This window comes from Ursus americanus, chromosome 6 (assembly GCF_024610735.1).
Source record: "Ursus americanus isolate L20-20 chromosome 6, mUrsAme1.1.p, whole genome shotgun sequence".
Classification (NCBI taxonomy): domain Eukaryota; kingdom Metazoa; phylum Chordata; class Mammalia; order Carnivora; family Ursidae; genus Ursus; species Ursus americanus.
In genome coordinates, this window is record NC_142132.1 from 6,232,860 (window position 1) to 6,258,552 (window position 25,693).

The 25,693-nt window shown below is 47.1% G+C and overlaps 1 protein-coding gene across 1 annotated transcript in view; it reads left to right on the top strand.

The window, feature by feature from the left end:
* The window catches only part of ADAM12 (ADAM metallopeptidase domain 12), a 333,867-nt gene that overhangs the window by 194,359 nt on the left and 113,815 nt on the right, over positions 1 to 25,693 (top strand). The window contains exons 4-5 of the mRNA XM_045809515.2: positions 7,387 to 7,465; positions 23,910 to 23,986. Of these exons, the coding sequence (XP_045665471.2) occupies positions 7,387 to 7,465; positions 23,910 to 23,986 (156 nt within the window). The remainder of the gene's footprint in view (positions 1 to 7,386; positions 7,466 to 23,909; positions 23,987 to 25,693) is intronic.

Below are 25,693 nucleotides of genomic sequence, written 5' to 3' on the forward strand. Positions count from 1 at the left end.
GACAGCATTTAGAATTCTTGAAATAACAAGGGAGTGAACGTGACTGTCCTCCACCCCAGACCCCCTCCAGGATCAGTGACCACAGTTTGGAGCCATATTTCTTTTCTTTTTAATTGATCCAATTAGTTTGAACACATTCTGTCCAAATTGGGTTGCTTTTCTATACTAATGATTCTGCGTTTGTCATCCATTTATTTATTAAGCACTTACGGTGTGCTTGGCATTATGCCAGCTTAGGGATGTAGTTTCTGCCCCTTACCCAATGTGGGAGAAGACAAGTCACCAAGACACAGGACTCTAACAGAGTCCTGACAGAACACAGGAGAGATGTTAATGGCAGGAGGACAGAGAAAGCGATACCACAAGTAAAAATAAGTAGGTGTTTCTTCCTGCTTTCCTATGCTTTGGGGAACAAAATATGTCATTTTGATGAAATCCATCTCATTCAAACTATAGAACTAAATAATATAATAGTGCATTTAGAGTGGGATCATTTCAATATTAACTTTAAAAAGGCAATTTGGGGGTAATTTTTTTAATTTCAATACACAAATCATTTCAGAAAGGTAAGAAACTTTATAAGGAAAAACATTATCTACATCACTGTGTTTTAATGTAAATCATAAATGATGGTTTCTAGCCCGATAAACCCAAAGACTGAAATCAGAAAATACAGTGCTCGATGGAAAGGACGAGATTGTATCTGTTCTCCTGTAAACAGAGCATATGCTGTCTAAGTGTCTCTGACTCTGTCTTCACCCCAAGCCATTCCCTAAACTTTACACTCAAGCGAGTCAGCTGCTTGCTGGACATCCACGAGCATGTCTGCCAGGTACCTGACACCCAACACGACTGAACTCACTGTCTCTGTTCCCTCCTGTATGAACTCACCCTCTCACTTGTCAACTGAGGTTCCTAATTCTGTGCCCTTGTCTGAATTTCCCATCCCGAAGGCTCGTATCTTGGTCTGGCTATTTGTTTGGTTGCTCATACCAGCTTCCTGCTGCGTTTCTTTATTTTTTTCCCCCATGCCCAGCATGGAGCCCAATGTGGGGCTTGAAATCACAACTCTGAGATCAAGACCTGAGCTGAAATCATGAGTCAGACGCTTAACTGACTGAGCCACCCAGGTGCCCCTGTTTCTTTCCCCCAAAGTCTTATCTACATGGCTGTCGTAGTGGCCTTTAGCTCCAAAGCTTGTGTCTGCTCAGGTCACTGCCACATTTAATGGCTCCCCATTATATGGAATAAGGTCAGCAACACTTGCAACTTGTCGGATTAGTACCCAGCCTGCCTATCTGAGCAACAGTATGTCTCCCTACTTCAAACTTTACACCCCAACACCTGGAACTCCACGTAGCTTCCCATTTCCTGTGCCCATCCCCCACTAGCATGCTCCTCCTGTACTCTCCATGCTTCTGAGAATGTGGTTACCCCTATCTGGAATATTCTCTTCCTCATTCCTCTCCACATCCCATGTCACTATCCCCTTTCAACTTGATTTCTTCTTCCCCACCTTTTGTGACTTACTTGGGTACCACCTCCCTCAGGCTGGTTTCTGGGTTAGAAGCCTTTCCTTGAACTCCCCCACTGCTTTGGGCATATCTCCATCGTGGAGCTCTCTTCACTCTTTGGGTCTGTCCTTCACCAGATGGTGAGTTTGTGGGGTGTCTTATTCCTGATGTCCAGCAGCATACATACTAAATGAGAGAATATTGAGGTATCACTTATAATAGCAAAATATATGGAAAATAGCAAAATCAACTCCTGGCATTTTATTTTCTGGTGTAGAGAGGAACAGAATTCCATGTTAGATTAGCTCATCTAATAAGCAGAGAAAAAGAACGTTCTCATGAAATTATGCATTCACCTTCTGTTTTCATTTGCTGACACAGAGAATCCATCTAATTGGATTTTCTCCTTGGGGAAATCTAAAGGAAGTGGGCCCATTGCTCTTGCATTTCCAATATGGCCGTCGTCCGACTGCCTCTCTGTTTTCTCAAGGGAACTTTGACTTCTAGCCCTTTTAAATTAGACACACATCTTAGAAAGCCTCGAGTGAGCACATTTTCAGTTTCAACTGTAGTTCCTCAGCAAGTCATGGTCCCTAAGAAAGACATGAGACACGGGATACCTGGGTTGGGAGGGGATAGCCCTAGACAAAAAGACTATGCCTGTGGCATCCCCCTGAAATTCAGTCATTCATCCGCCCATCCGTCCACCCATCCATTTGTCCATCTTTTTCCCTTTGATGCATGCTTATCCCACCGTCCACACAGCACCTGCTGGGGACACTCTGCCACAGCTCCTGAGCAGCCTGTAAAGACAGCGCCACACAGTGGTGAAGAGCGTGGGTCCTACGCCAAACCGCTCACCTGCCGCCCAGATGCTGTGATCCTGGGTGCGTCACTTAACCCCCCCCCCCCGCCCCGTATCTCAGTTTCCTTGTTTAAATGGGGATAAAAATGGGATCTAACCCACAGAGCCAGATACTAGCACTATCAGGATTCAATGAGATGCTATAAAGGGTTTGGCACAGGGTCTGGACTGGGCATAGGGCCACACTGATGAGCAAAGAGCCCCCCTGCGGCTTAGAATCTTAGGGGGATGCAGACAATAAGAAAACCAAAGGGGTTCTATAACGTGGGGAGTGGCGGTGATGGAGGCCACTTCCAGGAAGATGATCAGGAAAGGACCCTCTGCAAAGACATTTTTTTTTCTAGATTTTATTTATTTATTTGACAGAGAGAGAGACAGCCAGCGAGAGAGGGAACACAAGCAGGGGGAGTGGGAGAAGAAGAAGCAGGCTCCCAGTGGAGGAGCCTGATGCGGGGCTCGATCCCAGAACGCCAGGATCAGACCCAGAGCTGAAGGCAGACGTTTAACAACTGAGCCACCCAGGCACCCCCTCTGCAAAGACATTTAAACTAATACCTGAAAGACAAAAGGGAGCCAGCCCCACAAAAAACCATGTAGAGGACTTTCCAGGCACAGGGCAGGACAAATGCAAAGAGTCTAAGTGGGCTAGGGTATGAAATGTTCTAGAATGTGCCAGGAGGCAGTGTTGGCTGGGGTAGACTGAGTCACAGGAAAGCAGTCATGGCATGTTGGGGGGGGTAAAATTGTGAGCACCTGGAGAGCATGGAGGGCATCGGGAATTCATTTCAAGTGCGGTGGGAAGGCATTCGGGGCTTTAAGCAGGGGAGTGCATGACCCCAAAGTGGGGCCTGGACAGGTCCATCACTGCCCTCAGCTCGTTGCAGCCAGAGAGAAACATGAGGTGGACCATCTGGTGCTGAGAGGAGGTCAGGGCAGAGAGTGGGATGGGTCCTGTTGTGCAGCGTGGGGCCCATGGACATCCAATTCCTGGAGCCCCGTGCAGAAGCATAGACCTGTGGCTTGAGCGTTGCCGAGGGGCCCCAGAGGCCATGCCAGCTGGCCACCCTACATCTCCTAATCCCAGTCCCTCCTGGGAAACTGAGGCAGGAGCTGGTCCAGCCCCTCTGAGCTCAGGGTGCCGGCCACGCCCGTGGCGCCTGGGCATCTGTTCTGACTGCCTGCCTCCCTCCCTTTGAGAAGGTTAACGCCCACAGTGCTGTCCCTGCGCCTGCATCAAAGCCATTTCTTTCCCAGATTCTATGAGAAAAACTCAAAAAGGAGTGTCATCCGTGTCTTAGCTTCAGGGGACACTCTCGGGCACTGCTCAGCCAGCCTCCCCCTCTTTCAACAGAGGAAACTGCAGTGATGCTTAGGAACGCTTCAGAGCCCGGAGTATGACTGACATTGTATTTCTGTTTAAGTGACATTAGGACAACAAGGAAAAGCAGAAGGTTTTTTTTTTTTTAATTATTTAAATTCAATATAGTTAATATAGTAGGTTCAGGAGTACAACTCCTCAGTTGCATGTAACACCCAGTGCTCATTGCATCCAGTGCCCTCCTTAGCGCCCATCACCCACTTACCCCACCCCCACCCATGTTCCCTGCAGCCACCTGCAGTTTGTTCCCTAGAGTTCAGTGTCCCTTATGGTTTGCCTCCCTCTCTGTTTACATCCTATTTTATTTTTCCTTCCCTTCCTTTATGTTCTTCTGTTTTGTTTCTTAAATTCCACATATGAGTGAAACGGCATGGTATTTGCTTTTCTCTGACTTATTTCCCTTAGTATAATACCCCCTAGTTCCATCCACATTGTTGCAAATGGCAAGATTTCATTCTTTCTGATGGCTGAGTAGTATTCCATTGTATATATAGACCACATCTTCTTCATCCAGTCATCTGTCAGTGGACGTCTGGGCTCTCTCCATTGTTTGGCTATTGTGGACATTATCGCTATAAACATCAGGGTGCAGGGGCCCCTTCAGATCCCTACATTTATATCCTTTAGAGAAATACCTAGTAGTGCATTGAAGCCGTAGGTTTTTAAAGGCAGAAGTATCCATAGGTCTTTGTATTACTGTACAGAGGCACGTTTTAAAACCTTACCATTGGGGCGCCTGGGTGGCACAGAGGTTAAGCGTCTGCCTTCAGCTCAGGGCGTGATCCCGGCATTATGGGATCAAGCCCCGCATCAGGCTCCTCTGCTATGAGCCTGCTTCTTCCTCTCCCACTCCCCCTGCTTGTGTTCCCTCTCTCGCTGGCTGTCTCTATCTCTGTCGAATAAATAAAATCTTTAAAAAAAAAAAACCTTACCATTAATCTTTCTGCCGGTGTACCCCAAAATTCCTCGTCCACAAGTTTGCTGACGTTGTCTAACAAATCTCATCTTCTCCAATTCCCTGGCCTTCCTGGCAGATTTTCCACGTCTCTCATACATGAAGTGAGTCTTCTCCTTGGACATCCATTCAAACTAGCTTTCGGTTAGAAAGCCTTAAAATGCTATCTCTTTGTGTTATAAATTATCTCTCTACCAATTCTTGTGTGTGTTACTCCTCTTAGCATTAGGTTCATTCGAAATAAGGATCTAGAGCTGTCAAGAGTGGAATTACCAGAGTATTTTAAAAATGTAAGCAAAATTATAAAATTATGAACAAACAGTAAATAATTTAAGTAAAAATAATATAATTGGAATTATATTACATTTTTCTTTTTCTCCTCTCTCTGATCTTGGAGCCAACCAACCCCTCCCTCACCAGGAGCAGTGAGGCTGTTAGAGGCCCTGTGTCACTTAGGCCATAGCGCCCCTCCTCACCGTCCCCTGTGCTCCCTGCAACTTCCTGCAGGCTCCTACTGCTTTGCCCCGCCCCCATTTCTCCAGCCTGTCCCTTTAGATGACCCTCTCCCCTCAAGCCCCTGCCTCTTGACTTCACACTCCATCTCTCTGCTTCCCTTCAGAACCACACTCTGGAAAGATTCATTGACCTTTTCTGTCCCCATCGCCTTGGCCTCCCCTGTAGCTGTCCCGGTCAAGGTCACCAGCCTCCCACACCTCTCCCACCTGCCCCTGCCCATCCCAGCAGGGCTGCAGTCTTCCTGGCAGTGAGCCTGTCCAGAGGGCCCGCTGACAGCTTGCAGGAGGGACACTTAGAAGATGAGGATTTGAGACCAAAAGCAACAGGGAGGTTAACCTCCCCCAGCATGATCTGTGCAGAGTGAAGGTGGGGCGGGGGGGGGGGGTTGCAGGAGGATCCATGTACCTTTGTCAGTGAGTGTGAGGGATCGTCTGTTTTATTTTGGCACACGCTTCTCCAACATTCGCTGGTAAATAGAGCACAAGTCAGACCACTGTATGGTTCTAACTGGTTTAAGCCAGGCAGATCTGAAATATATTGAAATCCATGTAAAATAGGGAGACTGCTTTCAGTTCTGGATGGAGTTGGGAGAGAAGCTGGAGAGATGGACTGTAAGGAAAATATTCCCAATCTGTTGCATCTATAATTTCCCACTTCTGTCTCTTCCCTGTTTGTCAGCACTCTGGTTGCAAAACCCAACTCAAGCCAACTGAAGCCAAGGAGGGGGGTTTATTGGGGAAGAGGAGAGGCAGAGTGGGTCCCCCGCACACCTGGAAAGCCTCCCCCTTTCTCCCCTTTGCCATAGTCAAGTGATGGCTTGGCCCCCGGGGCAGCGTCCTTGGAAAATAAGGGACTGGGCTGAAGGAAGCCCAGTGAGCATATTTTTGGAGCTTTGACAAGGAGGCAAGACCTCTTCCTGGAGGCCCCAGCTCACACCATGCTGCAGGGAAGATTTCTGATGGGCTCGCTTGCGCCCCAGGTTCATCTGTGGACTGGAAGTGGAGTGACCCCCAGCACGCCCAACAGTGTGAAGCCCGTTCTCTGAAGGCTGGGGGGTGGGGGTGGGGGGCGGGGGACGGACAGCCGCATTGGCAGGTCTGGTATTTAAGACAGCTGTCAACTCCTTATCGCCCAGGCAGATACAACCCAGGCTCCATGTACAGGGACCCCTCCCCATCTCGCACCAACCCGGCTCCCCAGATTTCAGACCTTAGGTCTCCTGGCCTTGCCATCCTCCGCCTGGAATTCCCTTCTCCTCCCACCCCTCCTTTGTCTGGCCAACAGCTGCTCCAGCTGCAGGCTTCCTGTGTGAAGCCTTCTCCTTTCGCAACATCCCACCTACCATGTTCCGTTCACCCAGTGAGACCGTGCCCACCTCTGTGGCACCCCCTCCCCGCACGGGGCGGTGTTTCCTCTGTCACCCACCAGGCCACAGTGTCCTTATTTACCCATGTACCCTAGCAGCAAGTACAGCACCCGACATCTAGGAGGTGCACAGGAACTGTTTGTCATAGTTCTGTTGAAAAAGCACAAAATAGCGCATATTACCAAAGAAACGGCTAGATAATTTAAAACCTAAAGAAACTCATGCTTTGCTCTCATCAGTGAGGATCTGCTAACCCACATACAGCTTTAGTTGGGACAGAGAGGGCTCTTTCTCCCCCTTTCAATTTATCTTGAAAATTCAATATTTCGGCGTGTCCCAAATCATTTTTCCTCACCCCCCGGAGCACTGCTTTGAACATTTCATTGTTGTTCTGAACTCTTCTTTGACATTTTCATATCGATAGCTGTTTCTCCCACCCGAGGAAGTATCAGCAGGGGCGATATTGTGGACTCAGAATTATTTTCCCAACAGGTGGCGGCGCCATTGATTCTAGATGGGAGGGCCTGGTGACTGCCGGGCAGGTAATTCTCCAGCCTGGAAGCCTGCACATGCAGTTTGAGGAAGAGTGTGTGCTCTGTGCATTTCCAGCACGTGCACACGTGTGCATGTGTGGCTGCGTGAGCCGGTGGAAGGCCCTTTGGGAGCCTCATTGGGTCATCTGTAAAATAAGGATGGATCAGATGCTGGTCGCCTTGTGGCCTAGAAACTCACAAGCAACCTATCAATACGATGCTACACTCATCTTCTTGTGTTGTTTCTGTTTTTCCACAGAGGTCTCATTGCTAGCAGTTTCACAGAAACTCATTATCTGCAAGATGGCACTGATATCTCCCTCAGTCGAAATCACACGGTAAGTCCTACAAGAACCCCTTGACCCTGTGCTATCAAATCTGGGCTTGCGCTTTGCGGCTGTTTTGTCCTAGCAAAATTGCACGCCCAGGTTCTTCACTTAGACCCCCTGTGCATGTGATCCCTGGGCAACACACAGGATTTGGGCATTGCAGCCTAGCTCCAGGAAAACGCGGCTCTGGCCAGCTTTGTGCCAGGACAGGCCTTGGAGGTAAGGCTGACCTTGAAACCACCTTCTAATCACCAGGGGATGTTTGGTTAGGCAAATCCTTTCTAGGAAACCTAGCCAGAGTTTGAGATGGCTTGGAAAACAGTCATCCCTGGGCTGAATTTAGCTGTGTGACACTTTAAGTATCTTGAAGAAATTCAAAGGAGAACTGACTCTCTTAACCTATAAATGTACCCCACTTACTAGAAGTGTAATCTACCTATTATAAGTGTATCTGCCATACATAATGCCTAAGGCATTTATTTGTATAAACGATAAATCCACCATAAATAATATGGTTCTATATCATGATTGTTACTATAACACGACCTTTATCACCTTTTAGCTTTCCTGGTATTTGAAGTTTTATATATAACTTGGACAAGATGCTTATTTTATTTGATCCTTTAACAAGTGCTTCCTGGATACCCTCTGTGCTCAGCCTGTGTGTGTGAATATAGGGATTTAAAGAGAGTTGCTGCCCTCTGAGGACTAGGAAAATTACTTAAAAAAAAAAAAAAGCTGTGGATATTTGTTTTAAAAAGAATTAGCTTAGAGGAAGGCCTTACATTTGCAGTCGAAGTGTTGTCAAGCACCTATGAGTGTCGGCAGGGATTTCTCCCTTCTGTGAACTCTGCCAACGCTTGTTTTATTTATCATGTGTTTGGCACGTGGCAAATACAAAGTGATACCTTCAGACTCATAGCAATTTGGTGGAATGACCTGATACTGATTTCCAGGCTGAAGAAAGCACATAGAAGTCCTGGATAAAATATAACCATCTATGAACTTTTGTTAATACTTGGTCAAGCTTGAAAGAGAGTCCAAGAAATCCCCAGAGGCAGAAACAAAGAGGGGATGTAAGCTCAGAAGAGTAGGCTGGTGGGGCGCCTGGGTGGCGCAGTCATTAAGCATCTGCCTTTGGCTCAGGGCGTGATCCCGGCGTTCCAGGATCGAGCCCCGCATCGGGCTCCTCGATAAAAAATAGAGAAGTCAAAACCCCAGCATAAAATATAGAGAAGTCAAAACCCCAGCTAGCCTTATAAGTCTATGTTTGCAGTGGGGCGGACTGGTGTTTAAATTTCTAATACCTGCATAGAAAAGTAATTCCCAGTCAATATATTGACCTCAAAAATATATTGGGACCAGTCATAGCCTGATTGGTCCCAAATCAGCAATCCTGGGTCCCCTGGGCTGAAGCCAACCCAAAATAGTTCTGTAGGGCTATTTCTACAACTCAGATCATGAGATGCCCATGCCGAAAACAAAGAATAATGATGAACCCAAAGCAAAATTACAAAACACAGTGAGAAAAGCCGCCATAAGTGAGCATTGGCGGACAAGAGTAACAAGAGAATCAGCACTTCTGCAATGCAAGATAATAGAAAAATCGGAGAAAATTGTAAATATTTTTAAGACAACAGAATAGGCCTAATAGAAATTCCAGAGTGAAGGGGCACCTGGGTAGCTCAGTCAGTGGAACATCCGACTCTTGATTTTGGCTCAGGCCATGATCTCAGGGTCATGAGATCGAGCCCTGCGTCCGGCTCCATGCTCAGCTGGGCAGTCTGCTTGAGATTCTCCCTCTCCCTCTGCCCCACCCCCCACTCATGCGCGTTCTCTCTCTCTCTCTCAAATAAATAAATAAATAAATAAATAAATAAATAAATAAATAAATAAATAAATAAATAAAATCTATTCTTTAAAAAAAGAAATTCCAGAGTAAAGATGTAGAAAGAAAGAAAATAGGAAAGAAGCAATGTTTAAACAGAGTGTGATGAGAATGTCCCGGAATTGAAGAAAGGCATGCATCCCAGGCAGGAAGAATAAACATAAATTCCCTCCAGGAAGGCTTGTAGTAAAACTGCAGACCACCAAAAATGAAATTGTAAAACCACCTGAGAGAAAAGAGACATTTGTGCGAAATGACAATCAAACCAACCACAGACTTCTCGTCAGCAACTACAAAATTAAAATTTCAGAAAGCCAGCAGAAAATTACAAAAATAATAGTAAAATACATTTGCACACAAAGAGAATTTACTACTCTCAAATTCTAACAGAGTACCTACCAAAGGCTATTGCAGGAAGAAAGAAATGGAATGAGAGGCAAGGGTAGGATGTCAGAGGCAACAGTAAGCAACATAATTGCATGTGAGTAAATCAAAGTAAGCTGTTGAAAATAATAATTACCACAATAATGACTAAATTCGGATGTTTTAAGACAAGATGAGCAAATAGATTTAAAACAATTTAAGAATTTGTATTGTACTTGAGAATAATACAGATACATATTAACCTTAGATTTTGATAAATATTTTGCAAATGTAAGTATAACCCTTAAAAGAATAGAGAAGCAGATGTGTAATTCCAAATAATAGACGGTGAGCAAAAATAGTGTTTCAGCTCAATAGAGGGCAGGAAAGAAGGAAAAGGATTTGAAAAGCAGAGTAAATATAAAGCACAAGATAATTACATAAAAATGAGTCAACATATTAATCTAATTATATGTAAATAGATTGAATCTGTTTGTTAAAGTAAAAACAGATTATCTGCTTAGAACTTAAAATCCAGCTATATAATTTTTACAAGATTCACACTCAAAATACAAGATGGTTGTGAAAGGAGTAGAAAATATATAGTAGACAAATAGTAACCCAAAGAAAGCTGCTGTCATAGCATTAATATCGGACAAGCTAGATCTTAAGGCAAAAAAAAAAAAGCATCATTATAGGTAAAGAGGTTGATTACTTAATGATAAAAGGAACAATTCAAAAGAATGGTAATAACTATGAACCTATATGTACCAGTAAAATAGCCTCAAAACCTGTGAAGCGATAATCAAAGGAATTACAATAAAATGACAAATCCACAACCAGAGAGGGAGATTCAAATATACCTCTCAGAAATGAAGATTTTAAAAGATGAGCAGAAATTAATGAAAAGACCAAAAAAAATTGAGAGAATCAATTAACCCAAAAGCTGGTTCTTTGAAAATATTCATAAAATGAATAAAACACAAATCTAATCAAGAAGAAAGAAGAATTCCCAGGTAATGGTATTAAGAACACAAAGATGGGACTAACTATTGCCATACAGAGATTTTGAGAATCACAGGAATGCTATCAACATGACTAACCATTTTCTTAAAAATGTAAATTCTTAATGCTGTTCAAGGTGAAAAAAAAATTTAAATATAACTATATAAATAAATTAAATCAAAAATAGTGTTTTTTAAATCCCCCCAAAATAATGTCAAACCCAGATATTTTATCAGGTAACTTCTACCAAGCCTATGAAGAACAAATAGTCCCTGAGAATTTTTTTTTTAATTTTTTAAGGGAGGAGAGAGGAGCCACAAAAATCAGAAAAAGAACATCCACAACATGAATATTATAGACTAGTTTCAATTACGAACATAATTGCAAAAATTCTAAATAAAATATTTACAGATCATATCCAGCACATGTTTTTTAAAACTACTTTGTGAACAAATGGTACTTATCTGAGGAATGCAAAGATAGTTCAACATCAGTGTATCTAATCATATAATTTAATGTATTAATATCTGTAGATGAAAAGTATTATTTTAACTGTTATTATTTCTTCAAATATAATCCATAGTATTTATAATGTAGATTATAAGAGCTCTTATGGGCGAGAAATGTTTTTTTGTATCTCCTTTCCGTCCCCTTAGAGCCTGACGCAGCACCTTGCATAGACTAGACTTTCCAGAACTGAGGTGGCTCCTACAGCATCTTGGTTGATGCCACCCAGAGTCAGTTCATTCATTTACTCCTTCATTCTGCAAACATTTATTAACCACCTGCTGTGTGCTGACACTGTTAGGCTATGGGGATATAGTTTGAATAAAACATATTTTTCAGCATATAAATTCTAGTCATAGGGTAGGGTGTTTTAAAAACTTGAAAATACTTATGTTTTAATATAGTTGCTACCATTGAAGGTGTGTACAGAATACCCTGGAACATTGTTGAGGCCGTGGTTAAGTTTAGCTCATTGGAGGCCACTTCACTAAGGAAATGATATTTAATCTAAGTCTCTAAAAATGAGTACAGAAGAGAAAAGTTGGTATGAAACCCTTTAGTACTAAAGAGTTTTGACTTGATCTTATGGAAAATTGGAAGCTCTCCAAGGTTTTCGTGCAGAGAAATGGCATGTTCAGTCCTGTACTTTAGAAAGGGTCACTGATGGCAGAGTGGAAGGAAGATCGGCAGAATCGCTGATGGACCAGAGGCAAGAAAATCTGTTAGGGACCTAATGTAGTTGACGAAGGTTTTGCCCACAGAAGTAGCCTTGCAATGGATGGAACTGGCCAGAGTCAAGAAAACTTGAAGAGGCAGAAGAGACAAGATCTGGTGACAGTGGATGACGGGGATGTCACCAAAAGTACTCAGTCCCTTCTGCTTAGACAGTCAGCGGGCCATGTCTTCTCACTGGCACCATTAAAGAGCGGTTGTTGGTTTGGGAAGGCAGAAGGGACAGTGAGGACAGGTTTGTCCCTGTTGAGTCCGCAGTGGGACAGCCAAATAAAGGTGTTCAATAGGCAGCTGGGTATATGAATCTGGAGCCCAGGAGAAAGATGGAGGTCAAAAATGAGATCTGAGGGTTGACCTTAGATCTGGTCCTTGGCACCATCACCTCACACTTGGCTTCCTAGTTTTTTCTCGTTTTTTCTCCTGGGATGCTCTCATTAAATATATGCTTTATAGTTATCACAGTGTAATTGCTGTTCCAAATAGAAGCAGAAAAAAGAGATCTGAGCAGGGCTGTGACAGTAAGCTTGAGTCCTCTGCTTCCCTGTCATACGTGAGGGTGAGTGGCACTCTTCTAGCATGGACACACCCAAAACGTGTAAGATTGGCTCCCAGAGTTATTCTACCAGTTATGTGGGTTTGGTTTCAAGCTCCCTTACTAATTTTCCTTTTCTTAGGCAATTTTTGTCTTTTTTCTCGTTTGGGAAGACAAGTATGATAAGAGAGAAGAAGAGACAGAGGATTAGGTAAAACAGACAGCAGCTGGGTCTGTTAGGGCCTTGGACGGTGCAGGCTGTAGGCTGCAAAGGTAGCCATCTGAGAGACTAGCCAGACGGTAGCGCGCCAGAGCGCTAACAGCGGCCGTCTCTGTGTGGGGAGACTCTGGATTTTTCTATTTCCTGTGATTGTTGTGTGTATACGGCAGGTGGGAGGATTATGTTGTTCTTTCTTCTTGTTTTTCTACAAGGTCACTGTATAGACAGGCAAATGTCTACTCCGTCCCTCTACTCGTCCCTTGCTTCTCTGCATGGAAATGTCTTTTATAGGGAGAAGAGGGTGGGAGCAAGCAGGCCTGACAACCTTGGTCCCTGCTCATTGGAGAGCAGGGAGGGCCTGGGCTTGGAAGGGCCATGAGTCTAGCCTTGCTGTCTTCCCTCGGTCAATGGTGGTTGAGGCTTGCCCACTCCCTCCATGGAGTATTGTCAGCAACAGTGATCTGCAGCCCTTGTCTCCCTGACATGAGCCCCAAGGCTTGGCCAGCAAGAATGGAGTGGGTGGGATGAAGGTTGGAAATTGCACGGTGCCTCAGTTCCACCTAGGCCTAACTGAATATACCAGAAGCCCCCCTGTTGTTTTTTTTTTTTTAAGGTAATTAAACTGAAAGTGTATTTGGATCTTCATCTGACTCTTTGAATCTAGCTCCCACAGGTGAAGCAACTGGAGGATAGGTTAACTGGCACCCCCAAACCCCAAAACTCCAGAAACAGCAAGCACATGTCGCTCGTACAATTAGAAAGAGAACGACTTGTCTTGTAATCCAGCATCGACTTTGTCCCCTTCCTTTGCTCCCATTCTCAGCCTTCAGCCATGTTACTGTAAAGATGAGGAATGAACAGTCTTCCCCACTAACGAGAACCCACAGCCCTAGACAGCAGGTCCTTCCAGCAGAAACCCCTTGAGCAGAGTCCATGACCTCGTCTTGTCTTTCATGGTGAGGAGACAGACGCAGCTTTTGGGGTTTTGTTTTTATTGAATCAGGCTGGAGAACAAAAAAGAAATGTGCTGACTCATCCTCTTATCCCCTGAAGTCAGCACACAATGAATTTTCCTAAATTTAAGATAATATAAAAATAAGAACCACTTTTGGCTATAGTACCCTCTTTTTTAAAATTTCATCTCTCAACCATCAGTATAAGCTGGTTGACAGACTCGGTAGTGGCTGATTTTAATTTTGGAATTAATCGCTTGTCTTTTATCTCTCTATTGTCCTGACAGGCTGAAATATTTGTGGCTTTATCCTTTGCTGGCCACATCTGAGGGAAGATTATGTTTTATATTGTTACTTTTAATAAGGCCTGTGGGAGACAACACACGTGACATTTGTGCTATTTGCATCTCAGAAGACAACTCTGGGAGAGGCCGGAATAACGCTCCAGAACGCATCCCGCGTGTTGTCCGTGCCCCGGTGGGAAGGCGCCCATCTGTTACCCAGGCACTGAGCACCTCCGCTCTGCCTGACCCTGTGGCTGCCACTGAGGGTTGAATGTAGACAAGGAGGCCCATGTGGGGCCAGAAGGAGGAGACCGACATTTTTCCAAGAATATCACACCTAATCAAAAATCTCTGATAAGTGCGCTGAAGGGAAGGTTGAGGGGCCTAATCTGGTCTAAGGGATCATGGAAGTCTTCATGGAGGAAGGAGCCTGTGAACTGAGATCTGAAGGTTGAGGAGGCATGAACCAGGGGACGCGTGAGGGAAGGACATTCCGGGCTCAGCTGAGCTTTACTTGCAGGCAGGGGAGTGTTTCAAAGTTGACAGGGGCCGGAGTGTGGAGGCCTTGGAGGCCACGGTGATACATTTGGTTGTCGGGGAGGAACACTGGGAAGGCATAAGAGGTCTCAACCCCGGGGGTGTCATGACCAGAATAGGCTCGGAAAGACCCACTGGTGGCAACACCAAGAGGTAATTGGAGAAAGCAAGAGCAGGGATACGGCAAGATCAGGCAGCTGGCTCTTCTGGAAAAGCCTAAAGCCCAGGGGAGGGGACATAGCTGCTGAGGCCAGGGCCATGGAGACAGAGAAGGGGAATGTCTGACCTTAGACGCATGAGCCATGGCCAGAAAGGTCCCATTTGTTGTGTGTGTTTCTCTTAGAAAAATTTGTGAAAACATTTGCTTGGTGGGTGCCAATAGGAGACCAGTCAGTGTTAACTGAGGCTGGACACCAGATCGGCATGGAATCCAATATTTTGATCAAAAGTATTATTTGACATCCTATCCATTTCCAGGGCAAATGCTTCCTATCAAAAAGGAGTCGAGGGGCGCCTGGGTGGCTCAGTCAGTTAGTGTCTGACTCTTGATTTCGGCTCAGGTCATGATCTCAGGTTGTGGGATTGAGCCCAGCATCAGGCTCCGTGCTCAGCACAGAGTCTGCTTGAGATTCTCTCTCCCTCTTCCTCTGTCCCCCCATGCCCGACTCTCTCTCTCCCTTTCTAAAAAAAAAAAAAAAATTAGGAGTCGAATCTCTGCAGTTGGCTTGGACTAAACATGTCAGGGCAAGTGGATATTAGGAAGTCAACTTCATTTCTCGACAGAGAGCATCAGAAACGGATGAAAAGATGACTCTGGATAAGTGTAGCAGGTGTGAGCAAGGCTAGTTCTCGGACTCCTAGGAAATGCTTTGAAATGGATGGAATTTCCTTGCCTTCGCTGTGCTTCACACCCATCCAATCCATGCACCCTTCCCAGAAGACTGCCCTATTCTTCCGCCAACTGAGGCACTGACCGTAACCCACGGTGACCCTGCCTCACTGCGTCTCCCACCCTTTCCTTGCCTGTGGACCCGTCTCGGTTTGGGCGTGGGCCTGCCTTCTGCCCAGCCAGAAGACGTCACAGCCACCTGACCTTTGCTTCCCATTCACAGTCTCACCTAGGTTCAATCCAGCCCCTATTCCTGCCTCAGTGGTCCTTCCAGAACATCTTTCTAGGTGTGCCATTCCCTGTGGTACTTATTCTGACCCTCCTAAGTCCTCAGTAGCTTCCTCAGTGCCCCTTCACTCAAGTCCAAACTTCTTAGACCAGGATGTGCATTCTCCGTGGTGACACACCGTTCTCCTCGTGCGTGCGTCCTTCATTCAGATGCTCACCCAACAGCAAATGTGTGCTGAGTGCCCAGTACACCAGCTAGCATTCGGTCAGCATCAGCCATATGCAAGGCATGATGTAAAGTGCTTTTCAGACATTTCATTGTTTGATCCTCCTAATAAATCAGTGTTTGCTATTTTTATACCCAGATGGGAATCTGAGATGTACAGGGGTTAAAGAACTAGATCAAACCCACAGCTGAAAAGGATTCAAGCCCATGTCATCAGATCTTGAGCGGAGCTCCTGGCCACTGTGCTCCTGCCTCTGATTCACTTGGAACAGAGCACAGAAGGGTCTCTGTTACGTGTTCCTGCTGTGGTGTCCATTGTAATGGAATTAGTCTAGAAAACTGGAGCAGGCTGCATCAGGGAATGCACTGGCACTCATCGGCAAGGGGACACCCAGCACATGCTTCTGGGGGTGCACGGAAGGTGTTCCGCTGCACTGCAGTCCTGGAGGGGAGCGTGGGCGAGGACGCCCGAACGGCCCTCTGGGAGTTTGCTATGCGCGTCGCTCTGAAGCCCAACGGAATGCAGATCAGTAGTGGCCCCGTGCTTTGTGGCGGTTTACAGAAGGGAGCAGGGCACAGCCCCCGTCCTCAGGGAGCTCGCAGTCCGGGCAGATGACAGGACGGGCCCATGGCAAGGATACTCCAGGGGCCAAACAATGGAAGTGCCAAACCCATGTGGAATCTGGAATGAGTTCCCAGAGGAACCCCAGGTTTGGGTGACTTCCCTTTCCCAAAGTTGTCGGAGAGGGAAGGCTCTGAGTGAGGCCTCCTGTCTGGAGGCCTTCAAACTCCAGCCGAAGCACGTAACCAGCCATGAATGTGAACATGGAACAGACACTTGAAGCTGACACACAGTCAGGCCTTTAGGAAAGCGAGCCAGCTGTAGCCACTGCCTACAACAATTCATAGCCACCCTGGACTGTATGTCGCTTTGGAAGTCCCTCCATATCAGGATAGCAGGATGAGAAAAGGGGCCGCAGCCAGGAGAGGGGGTGATGTCCCCGTGAAATGGCAACTTCAGGAGCTTGTGTCCCCGTGAAATGGCAACCAGCCCTTCTGCTCTTCTGACCCAGCTCCCGCCGGGCCCCTCCAGCTTGTGTTCACTGTTCTACAGAGTTCCACACAACATGCAAGGGGATTTGGAGCTGGGAGTTAGGAACCCACGCAGGAGTATAAGAAAATCAGCCCCCTTCTCTCCAGTGTGTCTATTGCTCTCACACATTCATTCATTCAGCAAAGGGTTTAGCATGGAGTGAAGTTGAGTTTATGGCACGGTGTGTCTACAATATCTATTTTCATATTCGAGGTCTATGGCGGTGCCTTACATTTCACAGACTGCTTCCACGTGTAATGTTTATTTGATCCCTGAAACCCTGGGCAGTCGGTGTCACTCCCATTTTACAGATTAAAAACTGAGACTCTAGGTCTCAAATTCCAAGACTTTTGACTCGGGATCCATTGAGCGCTCTCACTCTTGCAGACATCCTGTTTCCAGGCCCAGTTCTCTGGGAGGTCTTGAGGAATGTGAACATGATTTCTTAAGCATGTGTTCCCTGATGCAGAATTCCAGCAGAGCGAAATAATGTGAATGGCCCCTGAGGTTCGTCCTTTATAGTCGTTTAACCAGACATGGTTCTTGTTAGAGCCGAGAGCAAAGATAGCCCTGGGAGCATGGGTATAGTGCCTTATTTCTCAGCCATCCCGTCCTACACACTCTCGAGGCTGAGCGTGATGTAGCCCAGCCAGAGAAACACACGGGGCTGCAAAATCACTTTTTCCTTTGCTCGAACGCACCGCCACCGGGTTTTAGCCTCAAGCAAACATGTGGTATGTGGGGCCCGAAGTTCCGTACAGGGGAACACGGCCTAGACCACGATCACGCCGAAATACGCATGTGGGCCAGTAGCTCACACAGACACATGCAGGTGCACACATGCACACACACATACGCTCCCACACACGTGCACACGCTTCCACGTGCCCACACACACTCACTCACCCTATACCCCTTCCATCTGCAGGGCTTTCTGCAGGTTTGGAAATCACTTTCCCACGGTCCCCGAGTGCCATTGCCATAGGCTCTGTTGTACTTGGGAAGGCGTCCCATCCAAGTTTGGATTTTAGGTGATAGCTTTTCTTTCAGAGAAGAGAGACCCATGAGGTCACGTGTTCACAGCAGCAAGACACAGAGGGAAGCCGTCTGGCCCGGAGTCAGGAGGCCTTCGTGTTAGTCCCGGCTGTGCCACTGACCCACCCTGTGGCCATCGACAGCCACTCAGCCAGTCAGGGCCTCAGTTTCTGTATCTGCTCGGGAAGGGGGTTGCCTGAAGGAGGAAGGTTGGCCTTGGATGGCCCGAAGCTTCCTTCCAGCTAGAACACTGTGTGATTCAAATACTAAATCAAGGCCATTTGGCACGTCGCATATGGTGTTGGGGGGGGGTGGTCTATAAACTTCCCGAGGAAAAGAGGCATTGAAAATAATTTTCACTCAGCATATTCCCTAATGGACTTTGTCTGCTCCCAGTCCTTTTGAATCACAAGGTCGGGCCGTTTTTGTTAGCAATTTAGAAGATAAAATTCCTTTCTTCCTAGTCCCCTGGGAGTTGGGTAACAGAATTTGTATTTTACTTCCCATATGGCGGAGGGTGGAGGGCTCCTCTTCCCGAGCTCGAGGCTTCTCATTCCCTCTCCCTCTTCCCCACCATTACATTTGATTGATAGTATTAAACAGAAGGAAAATTTATTTTACTGGAGTGGGGAAATGCATTAGGTTAAGTAATAAGTATATAAAATACATGGTTAGAGGTTTTGTAAAGGAAAAGATGTAATTTTGTGGTTATGCATGTTTGGGGCTGTTTTCTAGCTTATGTTTTGTTGGTAGAAATAGAATGTATTGGATCAGCAGAACAGGCAGCATCGACGTGCTAACGGGACAGTGTCTTGTTCAGCGACGCCTCTACGGACAAGAGTGGGATAAAAAGAGACGGTAGTTGACAGTCTGGAGGCTGTGGAAGGGGATGCTTTGGGAGTGTTTGCAAGGGGAAGTGTTGGGATCAGTGGCTGCAGTGCGCCCTGGGTGCACGACCTCCCTGTACGTAAGGAATGCCTGCTATGTCTCTCACTGGCATGGTCACCCCCACATCCAATAGTCCAGTTGTTTGCAAATCCACAAGGCCTGGTGGATTCCTGCCTCTTAGCATCAGTCGATGGGAGACGACAGGGAGGCCCCAGAGCAGGCGCTGCTCCCCCTGCCTCCGCCACCACCGCAGGGGGCGAAACCTCCCAGAGAGTGGGAGGCTTCGTCTCTTCCAGTCCTCGTAATCAAATTCACAACCATGTATGGGGCACATGGTGTGATGAGTACGTCTTTCTGAGTTTGAGTTTATCCATATGACTTCCTGCGTCCTAAGAATGAAATCACATTTGTGTCAGCATGTGGCACATCATACTGAAAAAATTAAAACTTCATGACGTTGGAATTGTCCCGGAGAATCTGGAATTTGGAGTTCTAGTAGTTACGCCTGGTACTCTAAGAAGTTAAGGAGTGAGCGGTGGGCTTGTTAGCTGTCTAAGACGAATTGGAAGTCGTTTTAGTGCTAGGAAGCACGTTATGCGCTCTGGCCGTGACTGAGAGAGACGGGACGGTTTCCGGACCAGCTCATGAGAGCGAAGGCCCAGCCCCGCCTCTGTTGTCAGCACTCCTTCAACCTAGTTGCTGAACTGGAAATTAATTTTATACTAATTTGTTCTCGGCTCATGCTTTAATGAGCTTTTATTTCTGGGTATTTAATTTGAATGTACGTTTTGATAAATAATCTATTAAAAAATAAATTGAGACTGAGAATAGAGGAGTTTGAAATTTCAGAGGTCAGTAATTAAGATTATTGTCACCACTTGGTTTTTCGTTGTTTAACTCAGCTGCCAATGCAACATTTCGTATTTCTCTAAAATGAGGCAAATCTGTGGCGTATGATGGGTAGCAGACAGAAACCGTGATCCCAGGTGCCCTGGGCAGCCGGAACTGGTCGTCTCCTGCTCTTTCGCTTTCTGGATCCTCTCCGCTATGATGTGCCTGCTGAGCACCCAGGACTGAAATCCCCACGCTGGGATCCCTCTGGTGCCCTGAGGCATGACGATCCAGTTACATAACCTCCTCGTAATTAGAGAATTGTCATCACAACTCCCTTAAGTACACGGGCCCACTTATCCAGAGAGAGGGGGCCATGGAGCCTTTCGAAAGTAATTTCATGTGGAAGCTAAAAAGGCAAGCTGACAGCAAGGTCTGGGTGGATATGTAATATGGCACACTGAACAGGTGTCCCCCACCACCGTCTGGACGCCTTCGTCCCACCCCTCTCCCCCCACCTCCCGCCACCGTCCCGATGCCTTCCTCCCTGAACCGCATGCTCACTGGAGAGGTCAGCCTCACCATGGCTGTGAGTGCCCTGCTCCTGCCTGGAAGCTTCCAGTCAAGCAGCACTAACCCTCGTCCCTGAACTGCCAACCCCTCCTCCATTGCCTCGCATCTCTGCACGTGCTTTCCCTCTGTGAGTGACTCCCTTCCCCTGCCTTCGCCCCTAGCCACCACACTCCTCAACATGACTTAGGCCAAAAAAGAGCCACAGACTGTCGTTGTTTGCAGCCGATGTAATCAACAACATTAAAAAAATCCGAGATAGGCTACTAAGTTTATACAAACTATAAACAAAGCTGATAAGATGGTCTGATATAACTTAAAAAAAAAAAAAGGTTTTCCTTTACATTAAAAATAACCATGTATAAGATGTAATAGGAAAAAAGATCCTATTTGTGGTGTCAACAAACCCACCCAATACCTAGGAATAAGCCTGATGAAAACTTTTCAATGGCAATATGAAAAAAAAAAAAAAAACAAGACTAGACTGAAGGACAAAAAACTAACCTTATTAATGGAAACATACCATGTACATGAATAGAAAAATGGATCTTCATGGATTATAACACTGGATTATTTTTTTAATATTTTATTTATTTGAGAGAGAGAGCACAAGCAGGGGGAGAGGGGCAGAGGGAAAGGGAGAAGCAGGCTCCCAGCTGAGCAGAGCACCCAACGTGGGGCTCAATCCCAGGACCCCAGGATCATAACCTGAACCGAAGGCAGATGCTTAACTGACTGAGCCACCCCGGTGCCCCTATTACAATGGATTATTAACCACGTTATTAATATACTAATAATATAATCTCAGTGGCTTATTGCAGAGCTTAAAATTTGATTCCAAAATTCACCTGGAAGAGAAGATAGGCAATAATATCCTAGAAACATCTGAAGAGAGGAACAGAACCAAAGAAAACCTGCCCTGGACAAGGTTGCCAGGACAGCCCTTTAGCAAACAGCTCTGGATCACATGCATCGGCATATGCAGGGGAATGAAACTGGACATATCCAAAAATTAATTCAAGGTAGATGAAAGGTGTGACTATAAGAGCTAAACTTGTAGAACTCCTAAAAGAAAACCCAGGTGGAAATCTTCAGTACCTTGAAATAATGGTTTCTTACTTACATATGGCGCCAAAAACATAAGCACCCAAAGAGAAGAATAGACCTCCTCAAAACGATCAACTTCTGTGCTTCAAAAGAGATGCTCGAGAAAATGAAAGGACAACCCACAAAGTGGAGGAAGATATTTGCAAATCATGTATCATAGTCTACACCCGAGAGAACCAAACTCTGCAGCCACGCGGGAAGTTGTGTGCGGATGTTCAGGGGGGCACTGTTCACAATCGCCAAGAAGTGGAAACAACCCAAGTTCCCATCACCTGATGAATGGATAAACAAAATTTGGCATTTCCAGACCGCGTAATATTATTCTGCAGTAGAAAGGAATGACATTATGCTGAAAGAAGCCAGACACAAGGGGCCACGTGTTGTATGAATCCAGGGCCACGAAATGAATGAATGAGCAAATCCGTAGAGACAGGAAGTAGGTGAGGGGTTGCCAGCGGCTGAGGCAGGAGGGGCGGGTCCAGGGACGTGAGGGCTAATGGGGATGAGGTTTGTCTTCGGAGTGACGAAAACGTTTTGCAGTTAGACAGTGGTGACAGCTATGCGACATTGTGAACCTGCTAGCCGTATGCTTTTAAAAGGGGAATCCTGTGGTATGTGAACTTAATCTTAATCAAAACAGAGAACTTGGAACATAAGAACTAGGAAGATCGGTAGGGGAAGAAAGGGATAAAGAAAGGGGGGGTGATCAGAAGGGGGGATGAAGCATGAGAGACTATGGACTCTGAGAAACAAACTGAGGGCTTCAGAGGGGAGGGGGGTGGGGGAATGGGATAGGCTGGTGATGGGTAGTAAGGAGGGCACATATTGCATGGTGCACTGGGTGTTATATGCAACTAATGAATCATCGAACTTTACATCAGAAACCAGGGATGTACTGTATGGTGACTAACATAATATAATAAAAAAAAACATTAAAAAAAAAAACAGAGAACTTGCTCTGTCTGACATCCAAATGTGTAATGGAACAATAGGAACTAAACAGTGTGGCGGTCTTGGCACGGAAATGGACAAATGGAGGTTGGTCTCAAGTGGGACAGGTGGTAGAGTACAGAGCAGCACCGCGGGCACCCCACATGTGACACGTAGCACCCCCGATCACCAGAAAAGGGAAAATGGTGGCAGGGAACAACTGGGTCTCCATTTGTGGGGAACTGATTCTAACGTCACACCCCTCAAAGAATAAATTTCAGGTAGACTAAAGGGCTAAGTATATGACTATGGAAATAGAGGAAAATCAAGAAGGACATACATGTGACCTTGAGGAAAGCCACAGTACATAAAATTCATAAAAAGATGGAAAATATGACTTTATAAGAATTGGAAACTGTACAACCAAAGATATTATAAGTAAGTTTAAAAAATCATTTCTCACATAGTAGGCAAAGTATTGATACCTTGAATTTTTGGAGAACTCCTAGAATCGGTAAGAAAAGTCAAACTAACAAGTGTCCAGCACTCTCATCTCCCTCCTTGAGTTGCCTTTCGGATGGTCCCAGAAGTCTGTCCTCTCCTTGGTGGCAGAAAACCTGGACTCCTTTATCGAGGTGTCACTGGATGTCATTGGCCACTCAGTCCCATCCAGCCCTCTTTCTTAGCAAAGTCAAGCTGGTCTTGGGATTTCAGTTTCGTTGGGCACAACAGCTGCACACAAGCCCTGCCCCGGGAAGAGTGAATTAAAGCACCATGAGTAAGGGAGCCGTGTGCTGCCGCAGACACAGCGTGGACGGGCTGAAGCCCAACACCCCCGACCCCGCTCCTTCCACGTGGCCTCTGCTGCAGGACCACGCGGCCGGTGTGCAGAGGCCACAGACAAGACGAGCGGAGCACGCTTAGCTTTTGTTGCCTGTCAGCCACTTAGTGGGGCGGCCACATCAGTTAGGTGGATTCTGGACAGATCTCTGTCTCAGTAAGGAAGTGTCTGTGCTGTGGTGTCTTGTTGCAAGCAGTGACCTTATTCAAGAAGGGGAATTCTGCAGGCGTCACACGGGGACTTCTGTCGTAGACCCAGAACACCTTCCTATTTTTCTTTTCCTGCTGAGAGAGACCGTCAGCTCTTGATGGGGCAATTCAGGGCAGTCCCCTCCAGCTGCCGTCTCACCTGCTTTTCTGGTCCAGAAGCCATAGATTAAGGCCTCGTTTTGTTACACTTCCCAGAGTGCTCGAGTCTGCCGCACGGGCCCTCATGTGTTATGGAGGACAGTTTACAGGAGGGTACGACAGTGATGTCTGTGAGATCTGTTCTGCCGCTGGGTTTTGTCAAATACTCAGCATCAGAACTTCCCTGAAGGGTGTCAGAGAGATAAGGGTGGGACCGGGATGCAGCTTAACACCCCATGGATCATCTCTAAGTAAATCAGACCTTCCCTCCAGAGATCCTGGCCGGGTCACGCTGGGCTTAGCATTAAATATTAAGACCACTGGTTCGATAATTTATGCCAAAAGGGAATCCCGTAGCTGAAAGCAGGAGCAGGTGACTGGGGGCAGTTGGCTTATCGTGAGCGGGCGCGAAACTACATGACTGAACCGACTTTCTCCTCCTTGTAGGGTCACTGTTACTACCACGGACACGTGCAAGGGTACTCTGGTTCCACAGCCAGCCTCAGCACTTGCTCTAGCCTCAGGTAAGTGGCCCTCACAGGCCGGCTCCCGTTTTGAGCATGACTGCCACCCCCTCTTCTCCCATTTGCTCTCAAGGAGCAAGAGTAAATGATGGGGCCTGAGCCTCTACCCGGTGAGACAGAGAAGCCCCGCCGGACACCTCGCAGGAGCACAGCGTGCCCAGGATCTTAGTTTCTCTGCTACGGCAACTCTTTCTAGAATGTTCTTGGGCCTGGTGGGTTGAGAACCATTGAACTGACTGAGTTTCTACATCCAAGGATTCTGTGACGATCTTTCACTTATGTGGCTCTTGTGCTTAATGATTCCCGGTGTTAAAAGGTAGGAGCTCAGGTATTGGCGTTCAGGCTGCTTGCTTGGTAGACACACGAAGGCCCCCCCTCCGTAAGAGGCAGAGCAGAGCAACCAGTTGAACAGAGATCAAGGTGAGTTGAACCAGGCATGGTTTGTAGGGGCTTTTGCTACGAGGCTGCGGCATGTGTCAGGAAACAGCCCCCTTCTGTAGCTGGACGAGCCAGCCTTCCGGGCTCATCCTTCCAGATCACACTCATTCACCAGCAGTTGGCTCTCACGTGCTCCCCTCGAAAACTGGTTTGTCTGACAAACTTCCAGCCGCCTCGGCCTGGATTCATTCATTGGGTTTGTGACCCAACAGCTTGTTTCCCCCAAGTCCTGTTTTGCTTGGGCCTCGGGTTCCATAGCGGGGGGAACGAGGGCCTGGGAGGGCATGCCAAGCTTGAGTGAGACCAGGGCTGCCCTCTGGGTCAGCAGGAACCCCACACCTCTGGGAGTCCTACGTGGGACACTCTACACTCCCAACACACAGCACCACACACAGACACGACATGCCTCATGCGCTACCACACACACACACACACACACACACACACACACACACGGGTCAGTCAGGCTCTGCAAGGGTGAGGGAAGGGGTGGCTACCCTGGCCCTCATCAGGGTGTGAGCAGCTGCAGATGAAGCCAGAAGCCCCCCTGAGCCTCAGCAGGAGATGGGCGCTCTCTCGGGCTCGTCCTGACACACAGCAGCCGGTCAACAAATACTCTTCAGTTAACAACGAATCACTGTGGCCCGCGCCTCATCGACAGCCCTGGTGAATAAGCCCCCGTGTAACCCGGCCCGCGGAGCCCGGGAAGCCCCCTCCCGGCTGTGGGGGGCACCCGGCCGGGGAAGTGCGGGCAGGTGCGCTCGGGCTGCGGGGAGCCCATCCTGCGTGGGGCCGGCGCCCCAGGCGTGGGGCTCTCCTGCCAGCACCCACTGCTCAGGCCCTGCCGCTCTCGCTCCTGTCCCTCCTGTCCGCCCCTCTCTCCTCACTTGCGTGTCAGGGGCCCAGAGCAGAGCAGTCCATCAGCCGTGCCACCGCCCCCTCCATCTCCCACCCTGATCCGGTTCCCTGCCCCCGGACACCCTCTATTAACGTGGAACACGCATCCTTCCAAGCTGCGGCCTGTTCTTCATGACCCAGGGCTCCTGCACAATTTACAGATGTCAAAAGAGGGCATCCTGTCTCACACTGCAATTTGCTCTTGTCTTCAGCATTGTTTTGATATCCGTCCTCCTTGGCGCATGTGGGACTGGCTCCTTCCTTTGACAAATATGCTTGAATTTGCCACATCTTATCTCTTCACAGCCTCCGTGATGTGCATTTAGGTGGTTTCCAGCTTTTCTCAATCACAGACCGCACTGGTTGCACCAG